The following is a 27558-nucleotide window of genomic DNA, read 5'->3' as shown; positions in this document are numbered from 1 at the left end:
TTTCTTCTTTACTTTTTGCATCTCTTCTTTTCGGAGCTATTTGCAAGTCCTCTTCAGAGAGCCATTTTGCTTTTTTGCATTTCTTTTCCATGGGGATGGTCTTGATCCCTGTCTCCTGTACAATGTCACGAACCTCCATCCATAGTTCATCAGGCATTCTGTCTATCAGATCTAGTCCCTTAAATCTATTTCTCACTTCCACTGTATAATCATAAGCAATTTGATTTAGGTCATGCTGAATGGTCTAGTGGTTTTCCCCACTTTCTTCAATTTAAGTCTGAATTTGGCAATAAGGAGTTCATGATCTGAGCCACAGTCAGCTCCCAGTCTTGTTTTGCTGCCTATATAGAGCTTCTCCATCTTTGGCTGCAAGGAATATAATCAATCTGATTTCGGTGTTGACTATCTGGTGATGTCCGTGTGTAGAGTCTTCTTTTATGTTGTTGGAAGAGAGTGTTTGTTATGACCAGTGCATTCTCTTAGCAGAACTCTATTAGCCTTTGCCCTGCTTCATTCTGTACCCCAAGGCCAAATTTGCCTGTTACTCCAGGTGTATCTTGACTTCCTACTTTTGCATTCCAGTCCCCTATAATGAAAAGGACATCTTTTTTGGGTGTTAGTTCTAAAAGGTCTTGTAGGTCTTTAACTTCAACTTCAGCTTCTTCGGCATTACTGGTTGGGGCATAGGCTTGGATCACCGTGATGTTGAATGGTTTGCCTTGGAAATGAACAGAGATTATTCTGTCATTTTTGAGGTTGCATCCAAGTACTGCATTTTGGACTTTGTTGACCATGATGGCTACTCCATTTCTCCTAAGGGATTCCAGCCCGGAGTAGTAGATATAATGGTCATCTGAGTTGAATTCACCCTTTCCAGTACATTTTAGTTCGCTGATTCCTAGAATGTTGACGTTCACTCTTGCCATCTCCTGTTTGACCACTTCCAATTTGCCTTGATTCATGGACCTGACATTCCAGGTTCCTATGCAATATTGCTCTTTACAGCATTGGACCTTGCTTCTCTCACCAGTCATATCCACAACTGAGTTTTGTTTTTGCTTTGTCTCCATTCCTTCATTCTTTCTGGAGTTATTTCTCCACTGATCTCCAGTAGCATATTGGGCACCTACCAACCTGGGGAGTTCCCCTTTCAGTATCCTATCATTTTGCCTTTTCATATGGTTCATGGGGTTCTCAAGGCAAGAATACTGAAATGGTTTGTCATTCCCTTCTCCAGTGGACCACATTCTGTCAGACCTCTCCATCATGACCCTCCCATCTTGGGTGGCCCTACACGGCATGGCTTAGTTTCATTGAGTTAGACAAGGCTGTGGTCCATGTGATCAGATTGGCTAGTTTTCTGTGATTATGGTTTCAGTGTGTCTTCCTTCTGATACCTTCTTGCAACACCTACTATCTTACTTGGGTTTCTCTTACCTTGGACTTGGGGTATCTCTTCACGGCTGCTCCAGCAAAGCACAGCTACTGCTCTTTACCTTGGATGAGGGGTATCTCCTCACAGCCGCCCCTCCTGACCTTGATGTGGAGTAGCTCCTCTAGGCCCTCCTGTGCCCACACAGCTGCCAGGAATAGCAAGGAAAGATAAGAAAGCAAGGAGAGATAAGAAAGCCTTCCTCAGAGATCAATCCAAAGAAATAGAGGAAAACAACAGAATGAGAAAGACGAGAGATCTCGTCAAGAAAATTAGAGATACCAAGGGAACATTTCATACAAAGATGGGCTCAATAAAGGACAGAAACGGTATGGGCCTACAGAAGCAGAAGATATTAAGAAGAGGTGGCAAGAACACACAGATCTGTACAAAAAAGAGCTTCCGACCCAGATAATCACAATGGTGTGATCACTCACCTAGAGCCAGACATCCTGGAATGTGAGTCAAGTGGGCCTTAGCATCACTACGAACAAAGCTAGTGGAGGTGATGGAATTCCAGTTGAGCTATTTCAAATCCTGAAAGATAATTCTGTGAAAGTGCAGCGCTCAATATGTCAGAAAATTTGGAAAACTCAGCAGTGGCCACAGGACTGGAAAAGGGCAGTTTTCATTCCAATCCCAAAGAAAGGCAATGCCAAAGAATGCTCAAACTACCACACAATTGCACTCATCTCACATGTTAGTAAAGTAATGCTCAAAATTCTCCAAGCCAGGCTTCAGCAATACGTGAACCGTGAACTTCCTGATGTTCAAGCTGGTTTTAGAAAACGCAGAGGAACCAGAGATCAAATTGCCAACATCCACTGGATCATCAAAAAAGCAGGAGAGTTCTAGAAAAACATCTATTTCTGCTTTATTGAACTGCAAAGCCTTTGAATGTGTGGATCACAATAAACTGTGGAAAATTCTGAAAGAGATGGGAATACCAGACCACCTGACCTGCCTCTTGAGAAACCTATATGCAAGTCAGGAAGCAGCAGTTAGAACTGGACATGGAACAACAGACTGTTTCCAAATAGGAAAAGGAGTATGTCAAGGCTGTATATTGTCACCCTGCTTATTTAACTTCTATGCAGAGTACATCATGAGAAGCGCTGGACTGGAAGAAGCACAAGCTGGAATCAAGATTGCCAGGAGAAATATCAATAACCTCAGACATGCAGATGACACCACCCTTATGGCAGAAAGTGAAGAGGAACTAAAAAGCCTCTTGATGAAAGTGAAAGAGGAGAGTGAAAAAGTTGGCTTAAAGCTCAGCATTCAGAAAACGAAGATCACGGCATCTGTTCCCATCACTTCATGGGAAATAGATGGGGAAACAGTGGAAACAGTGTCAGACTTTATTTTGGGGGGTTCCAAAATCACTGCAGCCATGAAATTAAAAGACGCTTATTCCTTGGAAGGAAAGTTATGACCAACCTAGATAGTACATTGAAAAGCAGAGATATTGCTTTGCCAACAAATGTCCGTCCGGTCAAGGCTATGGATTTTCCTGTGGTCATGTATGGATGTGAGAGTTGGACTGTAAAGAAAGCTGAGTGCTGAAGAATTGATACTTTTGAAGTGTGGTGCTGGAGAAGACTCTTGAGAGTCCCTTGGACTGGAAGGAGATCCAACCAGTCCATCCTAAAGGAAGTCAGTCCTGGGTGTTCATTGGAAGGACTGATGTTGAAGCTGAAACTCCAATACTTTGGCTACCTCATGCAAAGAGTTGCCTCATTGGAAAAGACCCTGATGCTGGAAGGAATTGAGGGCAGGAGAAGGGGACGACAGAGGATGAGATGGCTGAATGGCATCACCGACTCGATGGACATGAGTTTAACTGAGCTCCAGGAGTTGGTGATGGACAGGGAAGCCTGGCATGCTGTGACTCATGGGATCACAAAGAGTCGGACATGACTGAGTGACTGAACTGAACTGAGAGAGGTTCCGATTTACACATTTTTGTTATAAGTTGGCCCCACAGGCCTTTCAATCCATGATTCTCATTTCTGTTTGTGTTTTAGGATGACAAATCGTAAGATTCCAGATAAAATCTTATAAAACTGCATGGAAACATGACTTCCATCTTGTTAGCAATAATGTTTTCTGGCAATTTTTAGATAATTTTGAAAATAAAGACATAGAATCATCTATATTGTAGCTAATATGTGGAAATACTAAAATATTATAGTTGTTACAATGAAGATGCATTTAAATCATCATCTGACTCAACCCCTTGATTTACTCTTGAGAGAAAAAGTGTTCATTGCCATGGTGGGGATGAATTCTGAGACTGATACAGTTGAATGGAGGTCAACAACATCAGACTTTTGTCTGGAATATGAGCGAGCATAAGGTCTGTCACAGAGAACTGAAATGCTACTTCTGATATTCAGGGGCCAAGTGAAGACTATTGTGGTTCTGCAATAACTTATGTTTTGTCACTGTTACACCTCTATAATGTTAGGCCCACTGAAAATGGGGATTTTATCAATCCTCCTTCCCATGTTCTTTTTCTTTGTGTACAGATTCCTCCCCATGCACTCACACACATAGACTTAAATGAGTATGCATACATATATCTGCAAGAGTGCACACAGGTCTGTAGTGTTACAGTATTTATGACCACTGGTTTTAAGGTAATTACTGTTTGAATCTGTGATTGCAATTACAAAGTAAGCCAACCTTAACTATGATAAAATCATATTCCCACCTTATCCTTTCCCACTCACAGAGCTCAGAGTACAATATCTCTGGTATAATGAACATGCATTTATCATTTCTACTGACAATGCTTTTCCTTCCCCGCAACTTTCCATCTTTATACACATTTGCTGCTTTAAAATAATTAGCAGCTGAATCACTCTAATAGCACCTGTGCAGCTGACAGGGTATCAGGGAATGTGCCACATTTTGTGAAGATAGAAACCATCCCTGGATATGGGGTGCATTGACACTGTGACCTGAACAACCTTGTGGTGACGTGATGCCCTGTTCAGACCTGAGATGAGTTTTAGGAGGTAATTAGTTTTGAAAGATTGTCAGACTGGTTTTGAACTCTATCAGGCATTTAAGACCCCAAATCCTCACTTCTGGTCCTCTAAGGCTTATGACAGAAAGCAAAACAAAACAAACAAACAAACAAAAAATGTGACTGATGAGCTTACTCCTTAGCTATGTCCTGCTCTCCACCTGCTTTATCACTTTAAGGCTCAGAAAGAATCTATGTGCTGAATCAACTTAGGAAAAGAACTCCTGAAAGCCTATTTTTAAAATTAACAACACGGATAAAAGAAATTATTTCAAGTAGTTTTCTGGGGTTGATTCTCACATAACATAGTGCAATGGTATTTGTGCACTCAACACTTAAGAACCCTGAATACCCTAAATTCATGGAAATAGAATATAAAATAAAGTTTTAAAATATAATTTTTTGCTTTTTTTGAAACACTGATATACTTATTAAATAATTCACTCCCTTTCCCCCATATATTATTGTAATTGCTGATCCTAGGCAGATATAGACCATATATGCATACCATATATATATACATATATACCTTTCAAGCAATACAATTATGAAACATATTCATGTTGCCAAACTTCCAGAGCAATACAAGTATATTTCCACAACAGTGGAAGGTGGTAGTTTACTTGGTATTCATTACTTGAAATAATTTTGTTTCTGTCTTTGAATAGCTCATCATTTTGTTTGATATACATTTTTATACTCTAAAAAATATTAGATTTCTTGTTTTACAGACTGATCATCATTTCTTTAGCCTTTTCCAGTAGACATATTATCAAAATTTGACTAGTTTTATACCACTCATCTCAGGTATGAAAACATTCAAGTAATCCAACTGACTTTCACCTGTACTCAAATGCTGCTTAATGTTCCTTATGCCATTATTTTGATACTCTTGTAGAGTATTATATAAATACTTATTTTTGTAGAGATGTGGACTTTTAATATCATTCACATATTAACTCTTCCTATGTATTTATATGGAGCATTTTTTCCTGATCCAATCTTTTCCACTTAAAAAAATCATGTTTATAATGAAGAACATGAAGGTCACTAATCTGAAATATAAAAATTACCAAATGTTTCATGCTTATGGTATAATTATCAGTAACATTTAGATATATAATATTTCCAGCATCCCCAAAATTTCCAGCTCTCTATTTTGCATCTTACTCTTCTAGACAGGGCCTGATTATTTGATCATAGAGTCTATAATGGCTTGCAACCTGACTTCAGTGACACATTTTTAACTTTAGCATGTATTTAGAGTACAAGAGAATGTCAGGAAAAGTGTTTTTTGAAAAATAAGAGAGAAAAATTCTCTGATTTATAATACTGAAGTGAAAAATGAATTATTGCTGTGTAAAAGTATGAATATTCTCAAAGATCCCAGACTTCATTTCATAAGAACAAAATGCCAGGTCCCTAGACCAATTACTATTGCTTGTCATCCAACAAAATCTCTTCAATTCAGAAAATTTATACTGGAGCAGGAAGGCAAAGAGATATCTGAGTGGATGGCTGTGTGTGGGTGGGGGTGAGGGGGAGTTGATGGGGGGAGGAGTTCAGTCAGAGTTAGCTAAGCTTGTGGAACATGAGAATTGATCAATCCAAAAGTTTCCTAGACTTTTAGGATTCTTGATTCCTTTGTATTTCCAATTAGTCTTGGCAGTTCTACCTCCTATATGAATTCTAAATATTTCTGTTCTCCATCTTCACTATCTCCACCATGATCAAGTGACGTGAAAGTTGCTCGGTCGTATCCGACTCTTTGTGACCCCGTGGACTATACAGTCCATGGAATTCTCCAGGCCGGAATACTGGAGTAAGAAGCTTTTCCCTTTTCCAGGAGAAGATCCCAGGGATTGAACCCAGGTCTTCTGCATTGCCAGCAGTTTCTTTACCAGCTGAGCCACACAGGAAGCCACAGAAATGTGGGTGGATAGCCTATCCCTTCTCCAGGGGACCTTCCTGACCCAGGAATCAAACCGGGGTCTCCTGCATTGCAGGCGGATTCTTTACCAACTGAACTATGAGGGACCATGATCAAAGGCGATGTTAATTTTCATCTAGCCAACTGGAGCTACCTGCTAACTGATCTCACTCTTTCCTTTCTACAGTTTCCAGTTCATTCTCTGACAAATTATTAATGAGCTTTCAAAACCTCAAATCTGACTATGTCCCACTCTTCTATATAAAACTTTTAGTGCTTCTACTGTTCTTTATAATTTTCTTTTATTGAACTATAGTTGATATACAATGTGTTCATTTCTAGAGCAAAGTGATTCAGTTACATATATATATACATATTTTCTTTTTAAAATTCTTTTCCATTATGGTTTTTTATAGGATACTGAATAAACTGCATATTATTTATTTGCATTTGTCTCTTTCCCCACTCAACATGTTTTGAGATTTAACTGTTTTGAATGATTAGGGTGACGTAAAGTACAGAGCATGTGTTCAAAGGGCTTAACCAAACCAAATTCATGATATTAGTTCCTTCTGGAGAAGGATGGAGAGAGGGCAGTAGGACTGAAGACTTGTAGATCATAAAAAATATGGGTGTGTATGTATCATATATGTTTTCACTCCTTTGGCATTTCTATATTTTTCAATTTTCTCACTTTTCCCCAAATGCCCTGGAGAATACAGAGAAACTTAACTGATTACATTTCTTTTAAAATAAAGACAAGATCTTTTTCATGTCCTAAGATTTTTTGTGATTTTGTGACCTTCTTTTACATCACTTCAGTCATGCTTAATCTCCTGCTTCCTTCAATAGACCGTGTTCTTTCATTATTCAGGGCCTTCACATATGGGGTTTCTTTTATTTAGAAGGTTTGAGGAGGATAGGGAATGTGAGTTCTATTCTGTAATGCTGTGTACTGAAAATATGTATAGCCACTTTGCAGGACAATTTGCCAGGGTTTAATAAAATTAAAAATATTCATATTCACAGACTTCCAGCTGTGATAGAAGTGGATAAAATTCCATGCAGGTTGATAGATGTGAGTTGGATCCCTGATCAGGAAATCAAGATCCCACATGCCATGAGCAACCAAAAATAAATAAAAAATTAAAAAATTACATATTCTCTTACGCCAAATCGATTTATCTGTAGTAACCTTGTAGAAACCCTCATGGGTATAAAAGTTGATTAATGTACAAATTTATTCCTGAAGATTTTGATAGCAGTAGAATAATTTAGAATTGACCAACTCTATAGAATATTATAATTACAGAATTGGCAACTTATGGTGAACGTTGTCAGATATGTAAACTCCAAAGAAGAGAATTTAGCTTCAGGACTATAGATGAGGCTTGATCACTCAGAGCTTTTTGTAGCAGAGGTTTATTACATTAAAAGGGGATAGAAAAAAGCTTTCTTACATACACATCACAAGTAGGTGGGGGAGGGGGTTGGGAGTGCCCTACTTGCTAGTCTCATCAAAGCCTTATATACATTTTCATTTGGTTACTATCAATAGAAAGGTCTTAGCAGATCCACTTCCATGACATACACTTTAAGATAACAGGATTAGAACTAACATAGAAATGTCTTATTAGACCCATTACCACAACAAACATTTTAAGATAAAATGATTATTCAGGTTTTTCAGTTCAGTTCAGTTTATTCAGTCCTGTCTGACTCTTTGTGACCCCATGGACTGCAGCATGCCAGGCTTCCCTGTCCATCACCAACTCCTGGAGCTTGCTTAAATTCATATCCATCGAGTCGGTGATGCCATCCAACCATCTCATCCTCTGTCGTCCCCTTCTCCTCTTGCCTTCAGTTTTTCCCAGCATCAGGGTCTTTTCCAATAAGTCAGTTCTTTGCATCAGGTGGCCAAAGTATTGGAGCTTCAGCTTCAGCATTTGTCCTTCCAATGAATATTCAGGACTGATTTCTTTTAGGATGGAACGGTTGGATCTCCTTGCAGTTGAAGTGACTCTCAAGAGTCTTCTCCAACATCACAGTTCGAAAGCATCAATTCTTTGGCACTCAGCTTTCATTATGGTCCAACCCTCACATCCATACATGACTACTGGAAAAACCATAGCTTAGGAGAAACATGTCCTTGAACAGGATACATTTTTGTTATATAATCATTAGTACAGAGTTTAAGGAAAAATACACTTAAGCAAGATGTGTTGTTTTGTGGTGTAATCGTTAGCTCCGGGCTTAAAGAAAAAGAGAATGCCAGAAAAACATCTACTGATGTTTCATTGACTATGTTAAAACCTTTGACCATGTGGATCACAACAAACTGTGGAAAATTCTTAAAAGAAATGAGAATACCAGACCACCTTACCTGCAGCCTGAGAAACCTCTATGCTAATCAAGAAGCAACAGTTAGAACTGGACATGGAAAAATGAACTGGTTCGAAATTGGGAAAGGAGTATGTAAAAGCTGTAAACTATCACCCTGCTTATTTAACTTATATGCAGAGTACATCATGAGAAATGCTGGGCTGGATGAAGCACAAGCTAGAATCAAGATTGCTGGGAGAAATATCAATAATTTCAGGTATGCAGATGACACCACCCTTATGGCAGAAAGTGAAGAGGAGCTAAAAAGCCTCTTGAAGGTGAAAGAGGCTTAAAACTCGACATTCAAAAAATGAAGATCTTGGCATCTGGTCCCATCACTTCATGGCAAATTGATGGGGAAACAATGAAAACAGTTACAGATTGTATTTTCTTGGTCTCCAAAATCAATGCAGATGGTGACTGCAACCATGAAATTAAGACACTTGTGGCTTAGAAGGAAAGCAATGACAAACCTAGGCAGTGTAGTAAAAAGCAGAGACATTACTTTGCCAACAAAGGTCCATGTAGTTAAAGCTATGGTTTTTCCAGAAGTCATGTATGGTGTGAGAGTTGGATCATAAAGAAGGCCGAGCACCAAAGAATTGCTGTTTTTGAACTATGGTGTTGGAGAAGACTCTTGAGAGTCCCTTGGACTTCAAGGAGATCAAACGAGTCAATACTAAAGGAGATCAATCCTGAATATTCACTGGAAGGACTGATGCCGAAGTTCCAATATTTTGGCCACCTGATAGGAAGAGCCAACTCATTAGAAAAGACTGTGGTTTGGGGAAAGATTGAACACAGGCGGAGAAGGGGATGACAGAGCACAAGATGATTAGATGGCATCACTGACTCAATGGGCATGAGTCTGAGCAAATTCTGGGAGATGATAAAGGACAGGGAAGTGGGGCATGCTGCAGTCCATGGGGTCACAAAATGTCAGACACGACTGAGTGACTGAATGACGGTAACAATGAAATAAGCACTTTCACTTTAATTGTGAGAGTAGCCATCAGTAATACAAACCCTATTTCCTTAACAATAACTATGTGTTTATGTTCATATACGTATGTGTGTATATGCATGGATGTGTACACAGAGAACATGGATGTGCTCTGAGAACTTGTGTAGCACAAAGCACATTCAAATGTTAAGTATTTCATTTTTATCCATAACCTGAACAACACAGTGCTGAACTTGACTAGCTTGATGGAACCAGCAGGTTATGAGATACTGAAATAATAAAGGATCAGCTGTATTTACAAGCATAACAAAATGGCTAGCCAATTTAGTGCACTGATCATTTCAGGGAAATAACTAAGTTTAGAAAGCTATGATAAAAGTGAAAAAGCATTCATGACAGTTATTTAATGGTCTGATTTCTGTCAAAGTGGCAGTCCTCTGGAGAAAGTCAAATCAAATATTCAGGGATAATATTGCTGAAATCAGCTTGTTCATTTGATAGCTGAGTCTTTTTCATAAAAGTGTACCACAAAATATATTTTTAAAATCTCTGCTTTTTAAGCTCTTTGATTGCTTGGTTGTCTGGCAAGTGGGAAGTATTTATACTTTCAATTTGTCAGTTTTTTGCTATAATGAATTAGAATACTTGAAAATGAAGAAAAGAAAGTCAAATCAGTTAGCTATTTTAATATTTATTCATGACTGAAATAAAGTGTTGCAAATATAGTTTTGATTTTTACATCACCAAATTTATTTTTAAGAAAAGGTCAAAACCAAAAGAAAAATAAAATGCTGTCAGTCCAATTGGAAGTTACTGTTTAGTGCTAGCACATGCACAGACTCGTTACACATTTTGGAGACTTTCTGAGAACATTGTTGATTTGGAGTTTATGAATATAATCAGACTCTGTCATCCTTAATTTGGGGTAAAGTAAGCAAACATAGTCTATTATTCTTCATCCTTTTCATCTTGCTTTGTTTTATATCTTCCTTGCTATGAAAATTATATAAATTATGCAACGGCTAAATATGTAATGATGGTAGGTCATTGCTTATCTAATGTGCATATAAATCACCTGGGGAATCTTGTTAGGCTTCAGATTCTGATTCAGAAGGGCTGGGGTGGTGGTGACGGTTTAGTCGCTCGGTTGAGTCTGACTCTGACTCCATGGACTGTAGCCTGCCAGGCTCCTCTGTCCGTGGAATTTTCCAGACAAGAATACTGGAGTGGTCTGCCATTCTTTTCTCCAGGGCATCTTCCCCACCTAGGGATCGAGCCTGGGTCTCCTGCATGGTAGGAAGATTCTTTACCAACTGAGCCACCTAAGGAATCCTGCCCATGCTACTTGTCTGAAGACTGTGCACTGAATAATGAAGGATCTGTAGGGTCTATGGTTATTATATCATGTAGCATGGATACACACACACACACACACACACACACACACACGAGTCAGGTCTGAGGGTGAAGTTACACACCTCAATTTGGAAGGCATGCTGTGCTCCTCAAAGGCAGCACATCTTCATGTCTGAGCCACACAAGGCCCTTTTTATTTTATTTATCAGTATATTCTTTACTTCATCTCTCCTCTTACTGCTTTAATTCTGAGGATCCCAGTGTCTAAGACTTCTGGTCTCTTAAGGGTTATCTTTCCTGATGCCCCAGGTGATTGGCATTTGCAATATACACAAACATTTCATTTTAGCTGAAAAGAATTGCATCTCACCACACAAAAGTGCTGACAGCTAACATATTTTCTTTATATACAGATGGGCTTGAAGTAGGCATCAAAGATTTGAAAAGGTGTAATGAAAAGCCTATTACATATGTACAACCAGAAACCATTTTACTAATTTTTAACCTCACTTCTACATTTCAGCCACTGTAGTTTGACTCTAGGCCTCTGAGCTCTTGTATTGTTTTTATTTCAGTCAATCATGTAATCCCAACCCTTCAGTGTTACCTTGGTTGTTCAGATGTAGTAGATGGGATGACAATCTTCTCATAGTGAAATTATTTATTTGTTCTTTTTCAAACAGTGAGTCAATAATGGAGTCAATTTTGGGACTCTGTATATCCAGTTTCTTTCTGCTGTATGCACATGGCATTTTATTGAGGATTGGATTACTGAATGAGAAGGATGAATTTGGATCTTTATTTGAGTTACAAAGAGTTCATAAAGTGAAGAAAGAACTAGATACCTACTAAAATAAAACTTAGTGTCAGTCTTTATTGAGCATACAAAATGTACAAGGTATGATATAAATGCCACAATCTAAAAGTTAAAGTGCTAAAATATTATGTGGTATATTTCCTGGATGGTACTCTTTGTGTCAAGGTACATAATCCATCTGATTTTCAGCTCACATCTAATGGATTCTTATAGTTTATAAGTGTTTTAAAATATAACTGAGTAAAAATGGTACATGTGTTTGGTTTTATTCTTAATCATATAAGTAGATTAAATTCTCTTAGTTCTTCAACAAATGAGTTTTTTTTAAATAACTTTCATCTGTAATTTAGTGTTAATGTCCTCCTGTAAAGTCCTTCTTTTAGTACCTGCTCTTCGAAGTGAACTGTTTGTCAAATTTCCATTAAGCTGAAGGTGAAAAATTAATGAACCACTTAGTTCAGATATTTCAAAACTAATGCAAGTCTATTAGTCATACAATACAAAAAAATCAAAGATGTTGGTTTGTTCAATTACTGTTTAGGTTTCACTCATATTTAACTTTTAAATGCATTGTTTCAGATGCTTAATATAACATTCTGGAGAAAAAAGAGGAATGCAGTTATTTAATTTTTATTAACTTAAAAATATATCTCAAATATAATTTTATTTATATAAATATTGTTTGTATTTATATAAATACTATTTGTAACCTGGAACAGTTAATTAGTGAGTTGATAGGAGTGGGTGGGTTTTGAAGGTTTTGAGAGTAGTTAGCTTGCAAGAAAGCACTAATATATAACAAACATGGGATTAATCAAATTCTTATTAGCTTTCAGTTGTACCTCTGCTCCAATTTATAGACATTTCGAAAATCAGTAAGATAGAAACACTGAACTATTTTTCAAGGAATTGTTAATTCACCCTCCCTCCCTGCCTTCTTGCTTTTGTTTCCTTTTCCTTTCTTTCCTTTCCTTTCCTTACCCCATTAATTACTGAGCTCTTGTTATGATCCTAGGAATGTGTTGGATATTGTGTGTTATATAATAATGGGAAAGACTTGCTCCTTTTCTTTAAGGAGTTTAGAGGAGAAAATCAAAGTATTTTTGCATAGTGATCAGGTAATTAGAAATGCCAAGCACTGAAAAAAAAAAAAATTGCAGATAAATCACATAGAGCTGAAGGTGTCAGAGGAAGTTTCTTATAGAAAATGAGTTAAGCTTTAAAGGAAGTGTATATTTCAGAGATGTTCAGACATGTGATACATGAGATAAGCAAATAAAGTGAAAGAAATGGCTTAAGGGAAACATGGAGAATACAAATCATGGAATATGCAGGGGGACAGTTTAAGTATTAGTGTAAGATGTATGGAGAAGGCTGGTAGACAATAATGTTGGAAACATAAGGTCTGAGATTGTGAAGGGCCTTGAAGGAAGTTCAGTATTTGAATTGAGGAGAGGTGAAATCACACAACATTTTGAGAAGGTTCATTTTGTGTTGGCAGCATGTTAGCACCTAACATCCATGGAAACTGCAAAAGAACAGATTGCACATTTGTTGCAAATACTGTCTCATTGTCCCTATACACTGGAAGTTTCAAAGGCAATAGCTAAGGGAGGAAATGCATGCCGGGAGAGCCAAAGTGAGATGGCTATATCACAGGAGGACTTCCCAGCTGGCTTGCTGAGTGGGCCACACTGTCTGTGCCTTAGAGCACCAGCATGAAGCAACAGCGACTCGGGACAGCAGCTTCCTTGTGGTCTGAAAGTCCCCTTCAGGTGCCCTCAACTGGCTGCATGGCTGCTCACATCTTCTGTGTGAACCACGCAGGGCTTGATTCATGGGCATACAACTCACACTCAGAAAGATGCGCACTTGATTCAGTTCCCTGCTATTGCCACTTTGAAATCCTTCCTATTTTTTGATCGAGAGTTCCCACATTGTCATTTTGCTCTGATCTTGTGAATTATGTGTCCAGTCTTAGTACTTTGACATGAAAATGGTTAGGATGCAATGAACTACATTATAGTCAAAATGCATGGTCGTATAGCCATATGAAAAGGAGTACTAACTTATGAGACCAGCTTTGTGTTTATACAACAAAACTGAACCTAAGCTTAAATCTTACTACTTTTTCTTCAAAAGCCATGACTTCTGTGGCTGCCACAGCTAAATATGTTTTAGCTTTGCAGTTTTCCTGATGATAAATTAAGGAAAGCCTTCTATAACATATTGTGTCATTAATAATCTGCCTCCTGAAGCCTGAATACCAGTATTGTAGAGTTCTGCACCCCCTGCAGTCCTATCAAATTAAATTCTGAGAAAACCTGTGGCAATTATTTTCTCCAATAAAAGTTCTGAAAAATACAACTCTGTGTTCACAAACGTTATTGGCTGCCTGATAGTCATTCTGTTGTGTATTTCATTTTCTGAGTCAGTATAAATATATATATAAATATTTATATTTATATATATATAAAAGTGAATAAACTGTATTTTTTTTGTTTTTTCCTTATGCCGAGTTTATTCTTTTCATTCTCTTTGTTCTGAATACTTGTGTAATTTTCTCTTGCTTGTGTTACCATAGTTGTTTCTCTCCTTATTTTCATTTAATTTTTATTTTTTCAAAGTTATAGATGAATATAAATAGAAATTTCTACAAAGCTTAGACACATTTATAAAAATGTGTCACCTTCTCTCATCCTTCCCTGTGTTTCTCTCTGCTTTGTCTATATCCCCAAAGCAAGCACTAAAATGCTTCCAACATTTGGTTGTTACCTATTTTTCATATTTATCTCACTACCTCTCAAGAGTATGTTTAATAGTTGAATTCATTTTTCAGTTGTATCCATTATATTGACTTACCACTATGAAAGATAAAGATTTCATTTTCTTTCATAGGTTTCCATGTTCCCTCAACCCTGACATTTTCCCTTTTTTCTTTTTTCGTGAAGAATGATATTTACTTTTGTGTTAAAAAGTCATTGTTTATATTTCTATGGGGCTTCCCAGGTGGCTCAGTAGCAAAGAATTTGATTGCCAGTGCAGGAGACACAAGAGATGCAGGTTCAATCCCTGGTCAGGAAGATTCTCTAGAGGAGGAGATGACAACCCACTCCAGTATTCTTATCTGGAAAATTCCATGGACAGAGGAGCCTGGCCATGGGGTCACAAAGAATGGGACATGACTGAAGCTACTACTTAGCGAGCACACATGCACACACCTGGAAGGAAGGATTCTGTGCACCAATGAGAACAAGACATCTGAAGGGTCTTAGCAATCATAACACCATCCCATTTAAAGTATGAGAGACACCCTTCCCTGTGTCTGGTGTCTCCCTGTTCAGTGTCCCACTTACAGTCTCTACTGGAAGGAGGACCAGGTGCTGTTCATGTTGACTGAATGAGTGAGGGGTTCAGGAGGAGAGACTCCTTCACAATCAGAATTTGACCAATCCCTGCTCTTTTCAGCCCTTCTTTTACCCTCCTTTTAATAGGTAGCTGATATTTTCAGTTCTCAAATCTTTCTGGGCTCTATAATACAAACTGCATTGCTTTTCAGCTTCTTCACTCTGCCGGCCATGCTTTGGTCTCCTTGGTCTGTCACATCCGTTGACACTCATCTGCTTTCCACCTTCTAGTGTCTTACTGCTAGTGTGTCTCCTATTCTCTTTGCCCCTGTGGATCGATGCTTTCCTATCCCTTTGTTGTCATTTCAGTAGCGAATGGAAGTAAATGTCTGTGTACAATCTGCCATCATGAACTAGATTACATAATGCTATTTGACTGAATTTTTATTATCAAATATCAGATCATTTTTAACAAGTAGACAGTATTAATAAGAAGTAAACAAACAAATGAGTTAAAAAAAACCACTAATACTTATTATAGAAAACCTGCTCTTCAAGTGTCTTTAATTTCTGTTCGCTAAGGATTCTATTTTTCTCTTTTGAATACAGATGGAAGCTTTAGACAAAACCGATCAAACCTCACCTCTCTACTAGTGCAGCCCATCTCAGCATCTCTTGTTGCAAAACTCATCTCCTTGCCAAAGGGTAGAACCACAAATGGTGCCTGCAGCCCTCTAGAACTTCCAAATAATGGTAAAGTACTTAATGTCTTTCTGTGTGTCTTATCGTTTTTATAAGGCCCATGATCATTTTTAATCTGTTCGATTGGCATGTTTAGGATTATTCTTTCTCAAAAAACCCAAAAACATTTATTTCTGTTGATATGAGCATTTATTTCTCTTCTCTGGCTTTTCAAAAGTAATTCTATAAAGACTGAGAGTTGACCAAGCTGAGAGATTAAAAAAAGAAGAAAAACATTTTGAACTGCAACTAAGAAAAGCAGCTTTACAAATAAAGCATTTTGTACATTCATGAAAATCTGCTTAACATAGCTTCTCAGTTTCAGCTTCAGCAGGCTTGTTGCCTGCCAAGATTCAGTGGATAGCAGTCAGCTATCTGGGGTATGAAGTCTTTTAGTAGAAAGCATTAAAGCCTAATTCCTGCAATTGACTAAAAAATCCCTCTGTCTTTACGCATCATTGCTGGAGAGATGCTTCTTATACTGCAGTGCAGTTTGTCAGGCCTTGTTGGACCACATAGGATAAAACTTAAGTTAAGCTACCTGTGGTGGGATGAAAGTCATGGGCTTCATCTTATTTCTGCCTCCAGCCTCAGCATTAAACTACTAAAGGAGAGACTTTCTGTATATATTGTTAAATTTGTATCTAGTTGGCTGTGAAATTCAACTTGAGGGGTCCATTTTTGTGTCCAGACCCAGAGGCTCAACTACCCATATTTTATCTAATTTGTTTTCTCCTGACAACAAAAGCATTAAAAAATATGTTTTGAAAAAGCCTAAAAAATAATTAAAAAAAAAAACCCTGAATGCATTCTGAATTGCTCTTTCTTAGGGACAGGTTTTAAAAAAATTTGTAGAATGAGAACCTCTTAAACTGATTATTGATTGAACATAGTAGGAACTATAGAAAACAATGCTAAGACTATGTCCTCAAAATAGGAAAGAAGTTGTTCTTGAGAAGTTTTTTGTTTAGCTTTTTCTATGTTCTAGTCTTAGCCCCAAATTTTGATAATGAGCTCTATTTGCTAAAATATGTATTAACACTATACTAATAATTTTCTTGTAAGAAAAGCATCAGACATTGAAAAGATCAAACTTAAGTCCAGATTTAATTAACTGATTGATTGGTTTATTCAATAAACAGTCAGAGTCCCTCCTATCTTAATCTGTAGAAGGAGATCCTGATTGCCTCAAGTCTATCAGCTTATCACATCAACCATGTAATGACAGCTGGTTCAAGGATGATGCAAATTTGGTCAAACAGAGACATTATTCAATCTCTGGACTTTGAGCAATGGCTAATTTTAATGGTAGAACTGAATAAGAAATCATATAGCTCTGGGATATTTTGGTCCTTTTGAGGACCTTAAAGGCATAATACCTGATAATGGAACCAAGGTGAGGAAGCAGTAGATGAATAACATAAAGAGAGAGAGTGTGAGAAACAGACTAACTCTTGTCCACATCATTTGATACCGAAATAAAGCCTCGTCTGAAGCCATAGCTACTGAATTAACCATATATATATTGATACATTCCCTTTTTAATAGTCAACTTATTTGTTTAATTTCAGTTACTTAGAAACAAAAGTCGTGCAACTGATACTGTAAAACTTACACTAAACTAAAGGATATTTGCATGCAAACAGACTCAGCAAAGTGTAGTGAAGAGGATGTTATTTATGTGGCAAGTCCTGCGAGAACTAAGAAGATTGTATAAGGGATAGAAAAACAAGCAGAAGAAAAATTTCTTGCCCAAATATAAACAGATTTTTTGTATTGAGTAAATAATTAGATATTGATGCCATTTAATTTCCCATGACCTTATATTCTGTAGGTCTTACTCACTGATTATATATTGTCAGTCTTTGTCCTTGAGAGTCAATCAATAGCTGGGAATTTGAATTTTCATATATCAATCTGAGCTTGTCATTAAAAACCATGACTGCAGTGAAAAAAAAATTAGATGAGAAAGTATAAAATCCATTAGTATAATACAGAGTGGAAGGCTTAATGAATCATGTTAGAAGAAATATTTTAATATTTTTAAATTACTTTTGATAAATTGAAAAAAATGACTTACTATGATGCATAAAACTTAGTGTCATTAGTGTTAAATTTTCACCTAAGTAAATTTGGATTATATATCTTCAGATCATGTCTTCACACATACATAACTATATATAACTCCTATTTCTCTATTCACAATTTCATATGTTCTTTGTTAAAAATATTTTTATCAGAAAAATTTAATCTCTTCTGATAATGTTTATAATTCTTACATATGAATGAATTTTTAATATCTATATTTCTAATTTGTTAAAGAAAGTATGTATTATTATCATTTCTTGAACAGAGAAAAAGATGTACTGAAAATATTATCTATAAACTTTGGTGATTTTACAATTTTTTTGGCAAATAATACAAATTAGCTCTTGAGGAGACATCCACTAACAAAAAATGTTAGTAAAAATAAGTCTAGCACTGCTGTTTTTTACATTTAAGACTAATCATCCTGTTCAGTGTAGCCTCAGTGCTGCTGTATGTGAAAGATCCAGGAGTATGTTGTGCTATTCTGGTAAAAAAAAAAAAAAAAATCCTGAGCTGTGTGTGTGTGCGTGTGTATATATGTATGTGAAGTAGGCGATGGAGTAGTTTGGATGGGAATAGCTACCCACTCCAGTATTCTTGCTTGGAAAATGCCCTGGACAGAGGAGCCTGGTGGGCTATAGTTCATGGGGTCACAAAGAATCGGACATGACCAAGAGACTAATACTTTCACTTTGGATGTGATATGGTGTGGCTTGGCTTTTGGAGACTTTGTCAAAGAGAATTCCCTAGTAGATCTGAAGTAAAAGAGAATTGAAAGCTTATTTTAGAGCAGAATGGGCTTTAATAACTTCTAGCCATCAATATGGAGGAAAATATCTAGGAGAACATGAGGAAAAATGCAATTTATTCAGACAACTCCTACAAAGCATTCATATAGGTATGATGGTCACTCTTTTAAAAATTCAGTGAGCTAGACTGCTGTAGGCAAGACTGATAGATCTTGTGACAGATGCAAGCTAGATGTTAGGAATCACTAAGCTATACTGGTGATACCCCAATTTTATGCCTCTTCAAGCTGCCAGTTGCACAGTGAACCTAGGAGTCTGAGCAGGAAGCTGACAACAGAGTAATCTATAGAACTAAAGATCAGCCTTCATGAGCTGCCAGTCTGAAGTCCTCAGACAAAAGGAAGAAAAAGCTTCAGAAATCACTTTGAAGGTCTGTTCATCAAGGGTCTTAAACAGAGTGAACATAGGTGGGAAACCTATTGTCCAAAGTCCACAGAAAGTACAGTCAATTCTCTCTTTCCCAGGGAGTACAGGTTGGGTTTACAGAGGGTGACACAGATCTGTCATTTAGCAGAACTTCTCGAGTTTCCAGCTTTCCATCCTGACAGCTTTGATTTTAGGAAATGATTTAGCTTGGATCCAGCCTAGAGTTTTGTTTGGTTGTTTGCTGGGAAGACTTAAAGATAAACCGAAATATACACTTTTAAGCAAAATTCCTTTAACAAGTATTTTCCAACTTTTGATGTTTCTCAGCAATTTTTATAGGTTCTTGCATTCTTATCACATGTCACTTAAGTACATGTCACTCCTTCCAAATTATGGAAGTTCCAACTAAACTCTGTAGTTTATATATAAATCCATCAGAGCATAACCTACCTTTATATTTTAAAGATCATTTTTCATAATCCTTTTTTTCACAATGGGTGACCATTGTTATTTACTATTCTAGAAACTGCCAGAGATTCCTGAATGCCTTTCTGGGTCTATATCATGCCATTCCCTTCATGTGTCCACAGTTTCTCACCATTATCTTATTCAATATTATCCACATATGTCTTGCAAGTTGTAAAGCCACAGTATCCTCTCAAACTCCATGTAAGCGCCACCTCCTCTGTGGAGCGCCCTTTGGAATTTTACTCCAGTTGGAATTACCCTGACTGTCTCTGCTATGCTTTAGGAAGTTATTAATGAATGCTATGTAGTATGGGGATATCATACTTTTCTGAGGAAGAGATAAGCAATGTGAATTTTTGTTAGAATGTATTGTTTCTAGTTTATTTCTATATGGTTTCAATTCTTTCAGGTTTCCTTTATAATCCAGGACATAATCAATGTCCCATGAGAATGTAAAAACAGTGTGTACTATATAAATGTCAGGTTTCAGACCAAATATCTAAGGTCATTCAATATTTAGTATCTTATTTTGAGCACTACAATCTCCCACAATATCAATTTATTTATTTTATCATGTAGTTCTATAAATTTTTGATTTATATATTTTGTAGTCATTTCTTAGGTGTTTATAAATTCAAATATATCAAATATTCCAGGTTGGCTGAAACACTTATCAAATAAAGTTATCTTCATATCTAGAATGCAAGTCTTAAATTTGATTTGACCTGATACTAATTTAGCTACATTAGCTTTTTAACTTTTTTTCAGTCAGTGTCTTTATGCTATATCATTTTATACTTTCAAACTTTTTGTGTCTTTCTTTTTTTAGTATGCCTAAAAAAAGCAAATAATTTGTTTTTAATATGCGATCCAATCTTTTAACTGAAGCATCTAATCTATTATATTTAATGTGATTACTAACATATTTATGCTTATATTTTTCACCTTGATTGGGGTTTCTACTTTGTACCACGTATTTTCCTTTTATTTTGTATCTCTTTTAGGTTTTAGGTTTTTCCACTATATTTTTTCCTCTACTATTTTAGAAGTTAGCAATATTTTTTGTATTCTTTTAGAGTCACCCTAGTATTATTGCTTCTTGGTTATCTCCTCTCCTGCTCTGCTCTATGGTAGGCCTCTTTGGAGGGAGTAGGGAGAACTGTCCTTTAGGGTTCCTACTTCATGGAGGAAGAGTCTCTTTTTTAGAACTACTTTCTTCTCTCCAGCTTGGACAGGCCCAGGGCATTTTCTTCTGACATTTGTAGCCCACAAAGCTATCAAAATTAAAAAGTTCTCCAGGTTTAATAAATTTCCCTCAGCTTTATTACTTTACGTATCTGGGTTCCCGTCACAACCTATATTTTCATCTAGTAATTCCTTACTTTCTTGCTAGAACTTAAATGCCATTAACAAGATTTGTTACATATTTTATTCAGCATTTTAAATTATGTCTAATGGGAGAGCTGGTTGGAATACCCTAGCCCACCATATTGCAAGAAAAGGCACCCTTCTCTCATTTATTCCCTGACAACACAAATGAATGACTCTGAATATACCCAAGTTGCTCAACATATAAATCAGGCTATCATCAGGAAATCAATGATGCACTAAACTGCAATCCAAGGAAATTTAATTCGAGGCCTATGGAGAATGAAAATGGGAACAGAAAAGGGATAACTAGTTATTATTCCTCCTAAACCTAAAGTGAAAAAGTGAAGAAAAAGCAAGAGAGTTCCAGAAAAACATCTACTTCTGGTTTACAGACTATGTCAAAGCCTTTGACTGTGTGGATCACAACAAACTGTGGAAAATTCTTCAAGAGATGGGAATACCAGACCATTTACCTGCCTCCTGAGAAATCTATATGCAGGTCAAGAAGCAACAGTTAGAACTAGACATGGAGCAATGACTGGTTCCAAATTGGGAAAGGAGTATGTCAAGGCTATATACCCTGCTTATTTAAATTCTATGCAAAGTACATCATGAGAAACACTGGGCTGGATGAAACACAAGCTGGAATCAAGATTGCTGGGAGAAATATCAATAACTTCAGATATGCAGATAACACCACCCTTATGGCAGAAAGCAAAGAGGAACTAAAGAGCCTTTTTATGAAAGTGAAAGGGGAGAGTGAAAAAGCTGGCCTAAAACTCAACATTCAAATAGCAAAGATTATAGCATCTTGTACCATCACTGCACAGCAAATAGTTGGGGAAACAATGGAAACACTGGCAGGCTTTATTTTCTTGGGATCCAAAATCACTGCAGATGATGACTGCAACCATGAAATTATAAGATGCTTGCTCCTTGAAAGAAAAGCTATGACAAACCTAGACAGCATATTAAGAAGCAGAGACAGACATTGCTTTGCTGACAAAGGTCTATCTAGTCAAAGCTATGTTTTTTTCCAGTAGCAGTCATGTATGGATGTAAGAGTTGGACCATAATGAAAGCTGAGTGCCAAAGAATTGATGCTTTTGAGCTGTGGTGTTGGAAAAGACTCTTGAGAATCCCTTCAACTGCAAGGAGATCAAACAAGTCCATCCTAAAGGAAATCAGTCCTGAATATTAATTTAAAGGACAGATGTTGAAGCTGAAGCTCCAATACTTTGGCCACCTAATGCAAAGAACTGACTCATTGGATAAGACCCTGATGCTGGGAAAGATTGAAGGCAGGAGGGGAAGGAGATTAGAGAGAATGAGATGGTTTGATGGCATCACCGACGGGATGGGCATGAGTGTGAGCATGATCCGGGAGTTGGTAATGGACTTGGAAGCCTGACATGCTGCAGTTCATGGGGTCACAAAGAGTCAGACATGACTGAGCGATTGAACTGAAATGAAACATGAAGTGGCAAAAAAAGAAAGTAGTTACAGGAACTGGCAAGTCTTTGAGCTTCAGGAGAGGCTGGTCTGTTGAAGCTGTGGATTTCATCTATGGAATACAGTCACTGCCAGCAAGTTACCAGTCAGAAAAGGTGATGGAAAATAATCTTTCTCTAATCTAAGCTGCTGATCATTTTTTGATGTCTTCCATTTGCTAAACTCAACTTGGAGCCAAGTGTAAAGGAACTGGGTAGATGTACTCTATAGAGGTTAGCCTCCTGGGTCAGCGATCTGGTTAAACGATGAACACAGATCTGGAAGGACAGATAGAAAAGGTGCAGCACAGAGTATAATAGATGACTAGCCTGCTGACTAATATGATGACTTGTGACATGTAGACTGTTCAGGATGAAAGATGTGTAAAAATATGTTGGTTTTCACTCAGATACAAAGAAGGTAAAAGATATTTTGTCCTGGTATGTCAGTTCAGTTCAATTGCTCAGCTGTGCCCGACTCTTTGCAACCCCATGGACTGCAGCATGCCAGGCCTCCCTGTCCATCACCAACTCCCAGAGTTTACCCAAACTCATGTCCATAGAATCAGTGATGCCATCCTACTATCTCATCCTCTGTCATCCCCTTCTCCTCCTCCCTTCAATCTTTCCTAGCATCAGGGTCTTTTTCAATGAGTCAGCTGTTCACATCAGGTGGCCAAAGTATTGGAGTTTCAGGTTCAACATCAGTTCTTCCAATGAACACCCAGGACTGATCTCCTTTAGGATGGACTGGTTGGATCTCCTTGCAGTTGAAGGGACTCTCAAGAGTCTTTTTCAATGCCACAGTTTCAAAAGCATCAGTTCTTCAGTGCTCAGCTTTCTTTATAGTCCAACTCTCACATCCATACATGACTACTGGAAAAACCATAGCCTTGACTAGACAGACCTTTGTTGGCAAAGTAATGTCTCTGCTTTTTAATAGGCTGACAGAGAAGCCTGGTGGGCTGCCGTCTATGGGGTCGCACAGAGTCGGACACGACTGAAGCGACTTAGCAGCAGCAGCAGCAGCAGGTTGGTCATAACTTTCCTTTCAAGGAGTAAGTGTCTTTTAATTTCATGGCTGCAGTCACCATCTGCAGTCATTTTCGAGCCCCCAGAAGTAAACTCTGCCACTGTTTCCCCATCCATTTGCCATGAAGTGATGGGACCAGATGCCATGATCTTCGTTTTCTGAATGTTGAGGTTTAAGCCAAATTTTTCACTCTCCTCTTTCACTCTCATCAAGAGGCTTTTTAGTTCCTCTTCACTTTCTGCCATAAGGGTGGTGTCATCTGCATATCTGAGGTGATTGATATTTCTCCCGGCAATCTTGTCTCCAGCTTGTGCTTCATCCTGCCCAGCGTTTCTTGTGATGTACTCTGCATGTAAGTTAAATAAGCAGGGTGACAATATACAGTGTTGACGTACTCCTTTCCCAGTTTGGAACCAGTCTGTTGTTCCATGTCTAACTATTGTCTGTTGTTCCAGTTCTAACTATTGCTTCCTGAACTGCATGCTGATTTCTCAAGAGGTTCCTGGTAATTTACGTTCTTCAAAATATTTTCCAATTTAGATACTTTGCTAGTTAAAAGAATATTTAATTAAACTTTAATTTTTTTTCCAAATGCATACAAGCTCACAAGAGTACATACATACTTGGATTTTTCTATGTTTATGTGTTCACTAAAGACATGGGTTAGCTACTATCACCTAAAAGTGTGTGGTAAAAGAGATCAAGCAAATAGTTTCTGTTTAATATCTGGTCTCACTGAAAGTGCTGGTCTCACTTTTTCAGAACCAAATTTTTATATTACTAAAACATATTTTGGGAGTATTCATGCATATTTTTATCTTTTCAAAGATGATCTCTGTTATTACAATATGGTTACTATTTACTGAGTTAGAAAATAGATAAGCAAAAATATGCAAACATATTACATTCTGTATTAGTCATTTTAGGCTTCCATAATAAGATACCACAGACTGAATGTATTAGACAACAGACATTTATTTTCTCACAGTTCTAGAGCTGAGAAGTTCCAACTCAAAGTGCAAGAGAATTAGGATTCTGGTCAGAGTTCTCTCCCTGGCTTATAGAGGACTACCTTCTCTCTGAGTCCTCACATGGCCTTTCCTCTGGGTACACACAGAGAGAGTAACAGATCTCTGATGTCTCTCCCTTTTCCTTTAAGACCACCAATCAAATCAGATTAGGGTACCATTCTTAAGATCTCTGTTAACTTCAATTTTCTTTTTAAAGTTTCTATTTCCTTCCTTTCCAATACAGCCAGATTGGAGTTCTGAAGGCTTCAGCATAGGAATTTTAAGGGACACAAGTTAATCTAGAACACTTTCCTAATACCCAATAATTATAACTATCAATACCTTCTATAAATTCATCTAGATTTATATATAAATATGTTATATGACCAAATGAGATCATACCTTACACTATGGAATTTATTTTGAAAATTAAATATCTCTACTTTATCATGATAGTAAATTTAATCTTTCTTAAAATACAGACTATATTAAGTTTTACTAATCACCCTAGTCTTTGTATAGTGGGTTTATCCAAGCCAATATCCAGTCTAGACCTAAAAATCATATTTCTTCTAATGCAGTATGATCCTCCTTTTCTTCTTTTTACACTTACTTTGTGAGACCAAGTCACTTGTTCTGCATGAGTCTTATCATCTTCATTGTGGGATGCTTCTTTGTGATTTGTATTCAACTAATTCTTCTAATTCCTGTAAACCTGAAATTAATTCTTAGGGCTTATAATAGAACACTCAGTGTGTTTTTAAAAAAATTAAGTACATTTTCTTGAGGCTGATATTTTTTTCAGTATCCAGGAGATGGTAAGGCAAGTCCAATTGATTCATGTGAGGTGAGTCATGAGGGACAGAATTGGGTCCTAAGACTGGAATTACCCCTTTGCATAAGCCTGCACTTACTGAAGGATCTATTGAAATTCAATTTCTGAGAAAATTTCAATATGGCAGGAAGAACATGGTGTTTGGGACAGGACCAATTATCAGTTTGTATATGTTAGTGTGGATTTTCTAGTTGCTTGGTGCCAATCCTTTCTGATTTGTCACTGTATGCTATATCAATTGATAAACATTTAAAATAAGACTTTTAGTCTAGAACATATAATATCCAGTCACTGTGTCAGTTCAAAAATACCCTTGACAACAGGAAAACCCCATGTAAAAAAATGGAACACCCACATGGGTCTGATATATATTATGATTGTATATAATCCAGAAGCATTTTATACTCAGATAGTCAGAGAAGCAGTTGGTATTTAGGAAGAATTTTAGAAGATTACAAAGTCTCAGTCATCAAAACTGTGATTCTAGAGCAGATTCCATTTCTTGGGATACAAGAAAATTGAAAAAATAATTCAGAGCCCAATCCAAGAAATTTTAAATTCTGGTAGCCAAGAACGAGACAAATATCTGACTAAAATTAGGAACTCCAGGAAGAACTTTATCTTGGAAACAAATGGTTAATCATTGCAGCTGGAACTCAAGAGTTAGCAGCAATTGTTAGTGCTTAAATCTTTAAATGATGTTGCAATTTTTCCTAGATACTGGGTAAGCTTACAGTGCAGGTGGAGATAAAGCTTTATGACCTATTGGGGAAGATGACTGAGAATCAGTTCATAACAACAACAAAAATGCAAGACAGAATTATCACTGGAATATAATTTCTGAAGCAGATAATTTTTCCTGCAACATGATTAAATTAAGGACTGGAGAGAGGCAGCTGCTTTTATGTCTTTTAGCTCTGACATTCCTCACCCTATTTGAATACAAATGTTCTCTGAGTGGAACACATTTTTGTCATCTTGAAATCTTTTGAACTTCACATATCAAATGTAAAGCTGCCATCCAGCTATGGAATATGAAAGACAGAAAACATTTAGTAAACGTGAGCTGAAAATGCTGTCTTAAAGTAGTAATGCATACACACATATATATGCTCTGACTTTTCATGTAACAAGCTGCATCTAAAGGTTCCCCAGGATTTTCTAATTTCAAAAGTATTTTTATTATTTTGAAATACATTCAAACTTACAGAAAAGTTGCAAGAATAGTACACAAAAAAAGTTCTTCCTCACCTACCTACAGGTAGGCTGCTGCTGCTGCTAAGTTGCTTCAGCTGTGTCCAACTCTTAGCGACCCCATGGATTGGAGCCTACCAGGCTCCTCCATCCATGGGATTTTCCAGGCAAGAGTACTGGAGTGGTTTGCCATTTCCTTCTCCGACAGGTAGGCTGCAGAATGATAAACAATTGCATTTGAATTCTCTCATGATGACATTCTCTCCTGCACTAACAGCAGTACCGCTGCAAACAGGAATTAAACTTTGATGCATTTCTACACGCACTCCAAGGCCCCATTCAGTTTTTGCCAATTGTCCCAATAGTGTCCTAAATATCGAATAGATCTAAACTAGATTCATGTCTTGAAGTTACCAAGTCTCAAATTTCCTTCAGTCTGGAATAGTTTCTCCTTTTTCTTTTTCTGATTATTTTATCTCTTTTAAAGCTTAAGTGCCAGTTATCTTCAGAGTGTTCCCCGGTCTAGGTTTATCTGATGTTTCTTGTGAATAAGTTCAGGCTCTGAATCATTGGCAGTAATGGTATGGAAGCAAGACTGTGTTTTTCTCATAGCTCATATTAATTTGTTCCATAACTGATAAACCTACCTTTAATCACGTAATTAAGGTGGTGCCCACTAGATCTCATCAAAATTATTCTTTATTCTTTTTTTAAAGTAATCAATAAGCATTTGAAATCACACAAATATCTTACCCCCATTTCTACCTTCATCTACTAGTTTCAATGTTCATTGATGTTTCCTGCCCAACCAGTCATTGCCAAGATGCTAAGGGTTACCTTCTAAGTCCACATTCCTTCCACTCTTATCAGTTGGCATTCTCCTTTAAAGAA

The 27558-nt window shown here is 37.2% G+C and overlaps 1 protein-coding gene across 1 annotated transcript in view; it reads left to right on the top strand.

Moving 5' to 3' along the window:
• NAALADL2 (N-acetylated alpha-linked acidic dipeptidase like 2) overlaps window positions 1-27558 on the top strand; it is an 895965-nt gene that overhangs the window by 370867 nt on the left and 497540 nt on the right. The window contains exon 7 of the mRNA XM_052645317.1: window positions 15872-16015. Coding sequence (XP_052501277.1) covers window positions 15872-16015 — 144 coding nt within the window. The remainder of the gene's footprint in view (window positions 1-15871; window positions 16016-27558) is intronic.

The sequence above is a fragment of the Budorcas taxicolor genome, chromosome 1 (assembly GCF_023091745.1).
Source record: "Budorcas taxicolor isolate Tak-1 chromosome 1, Takin1.1, whole genome shotgun sequence".
NCBI lineage: Eukaryota > Metazoa > Chordata > Mammalia > Artiodactyla > Bovidae > Budorcas > Budorcas taxicolor.
This window is presented reverse-complemented; position numbering and strand designations above follow the sequence as displayed.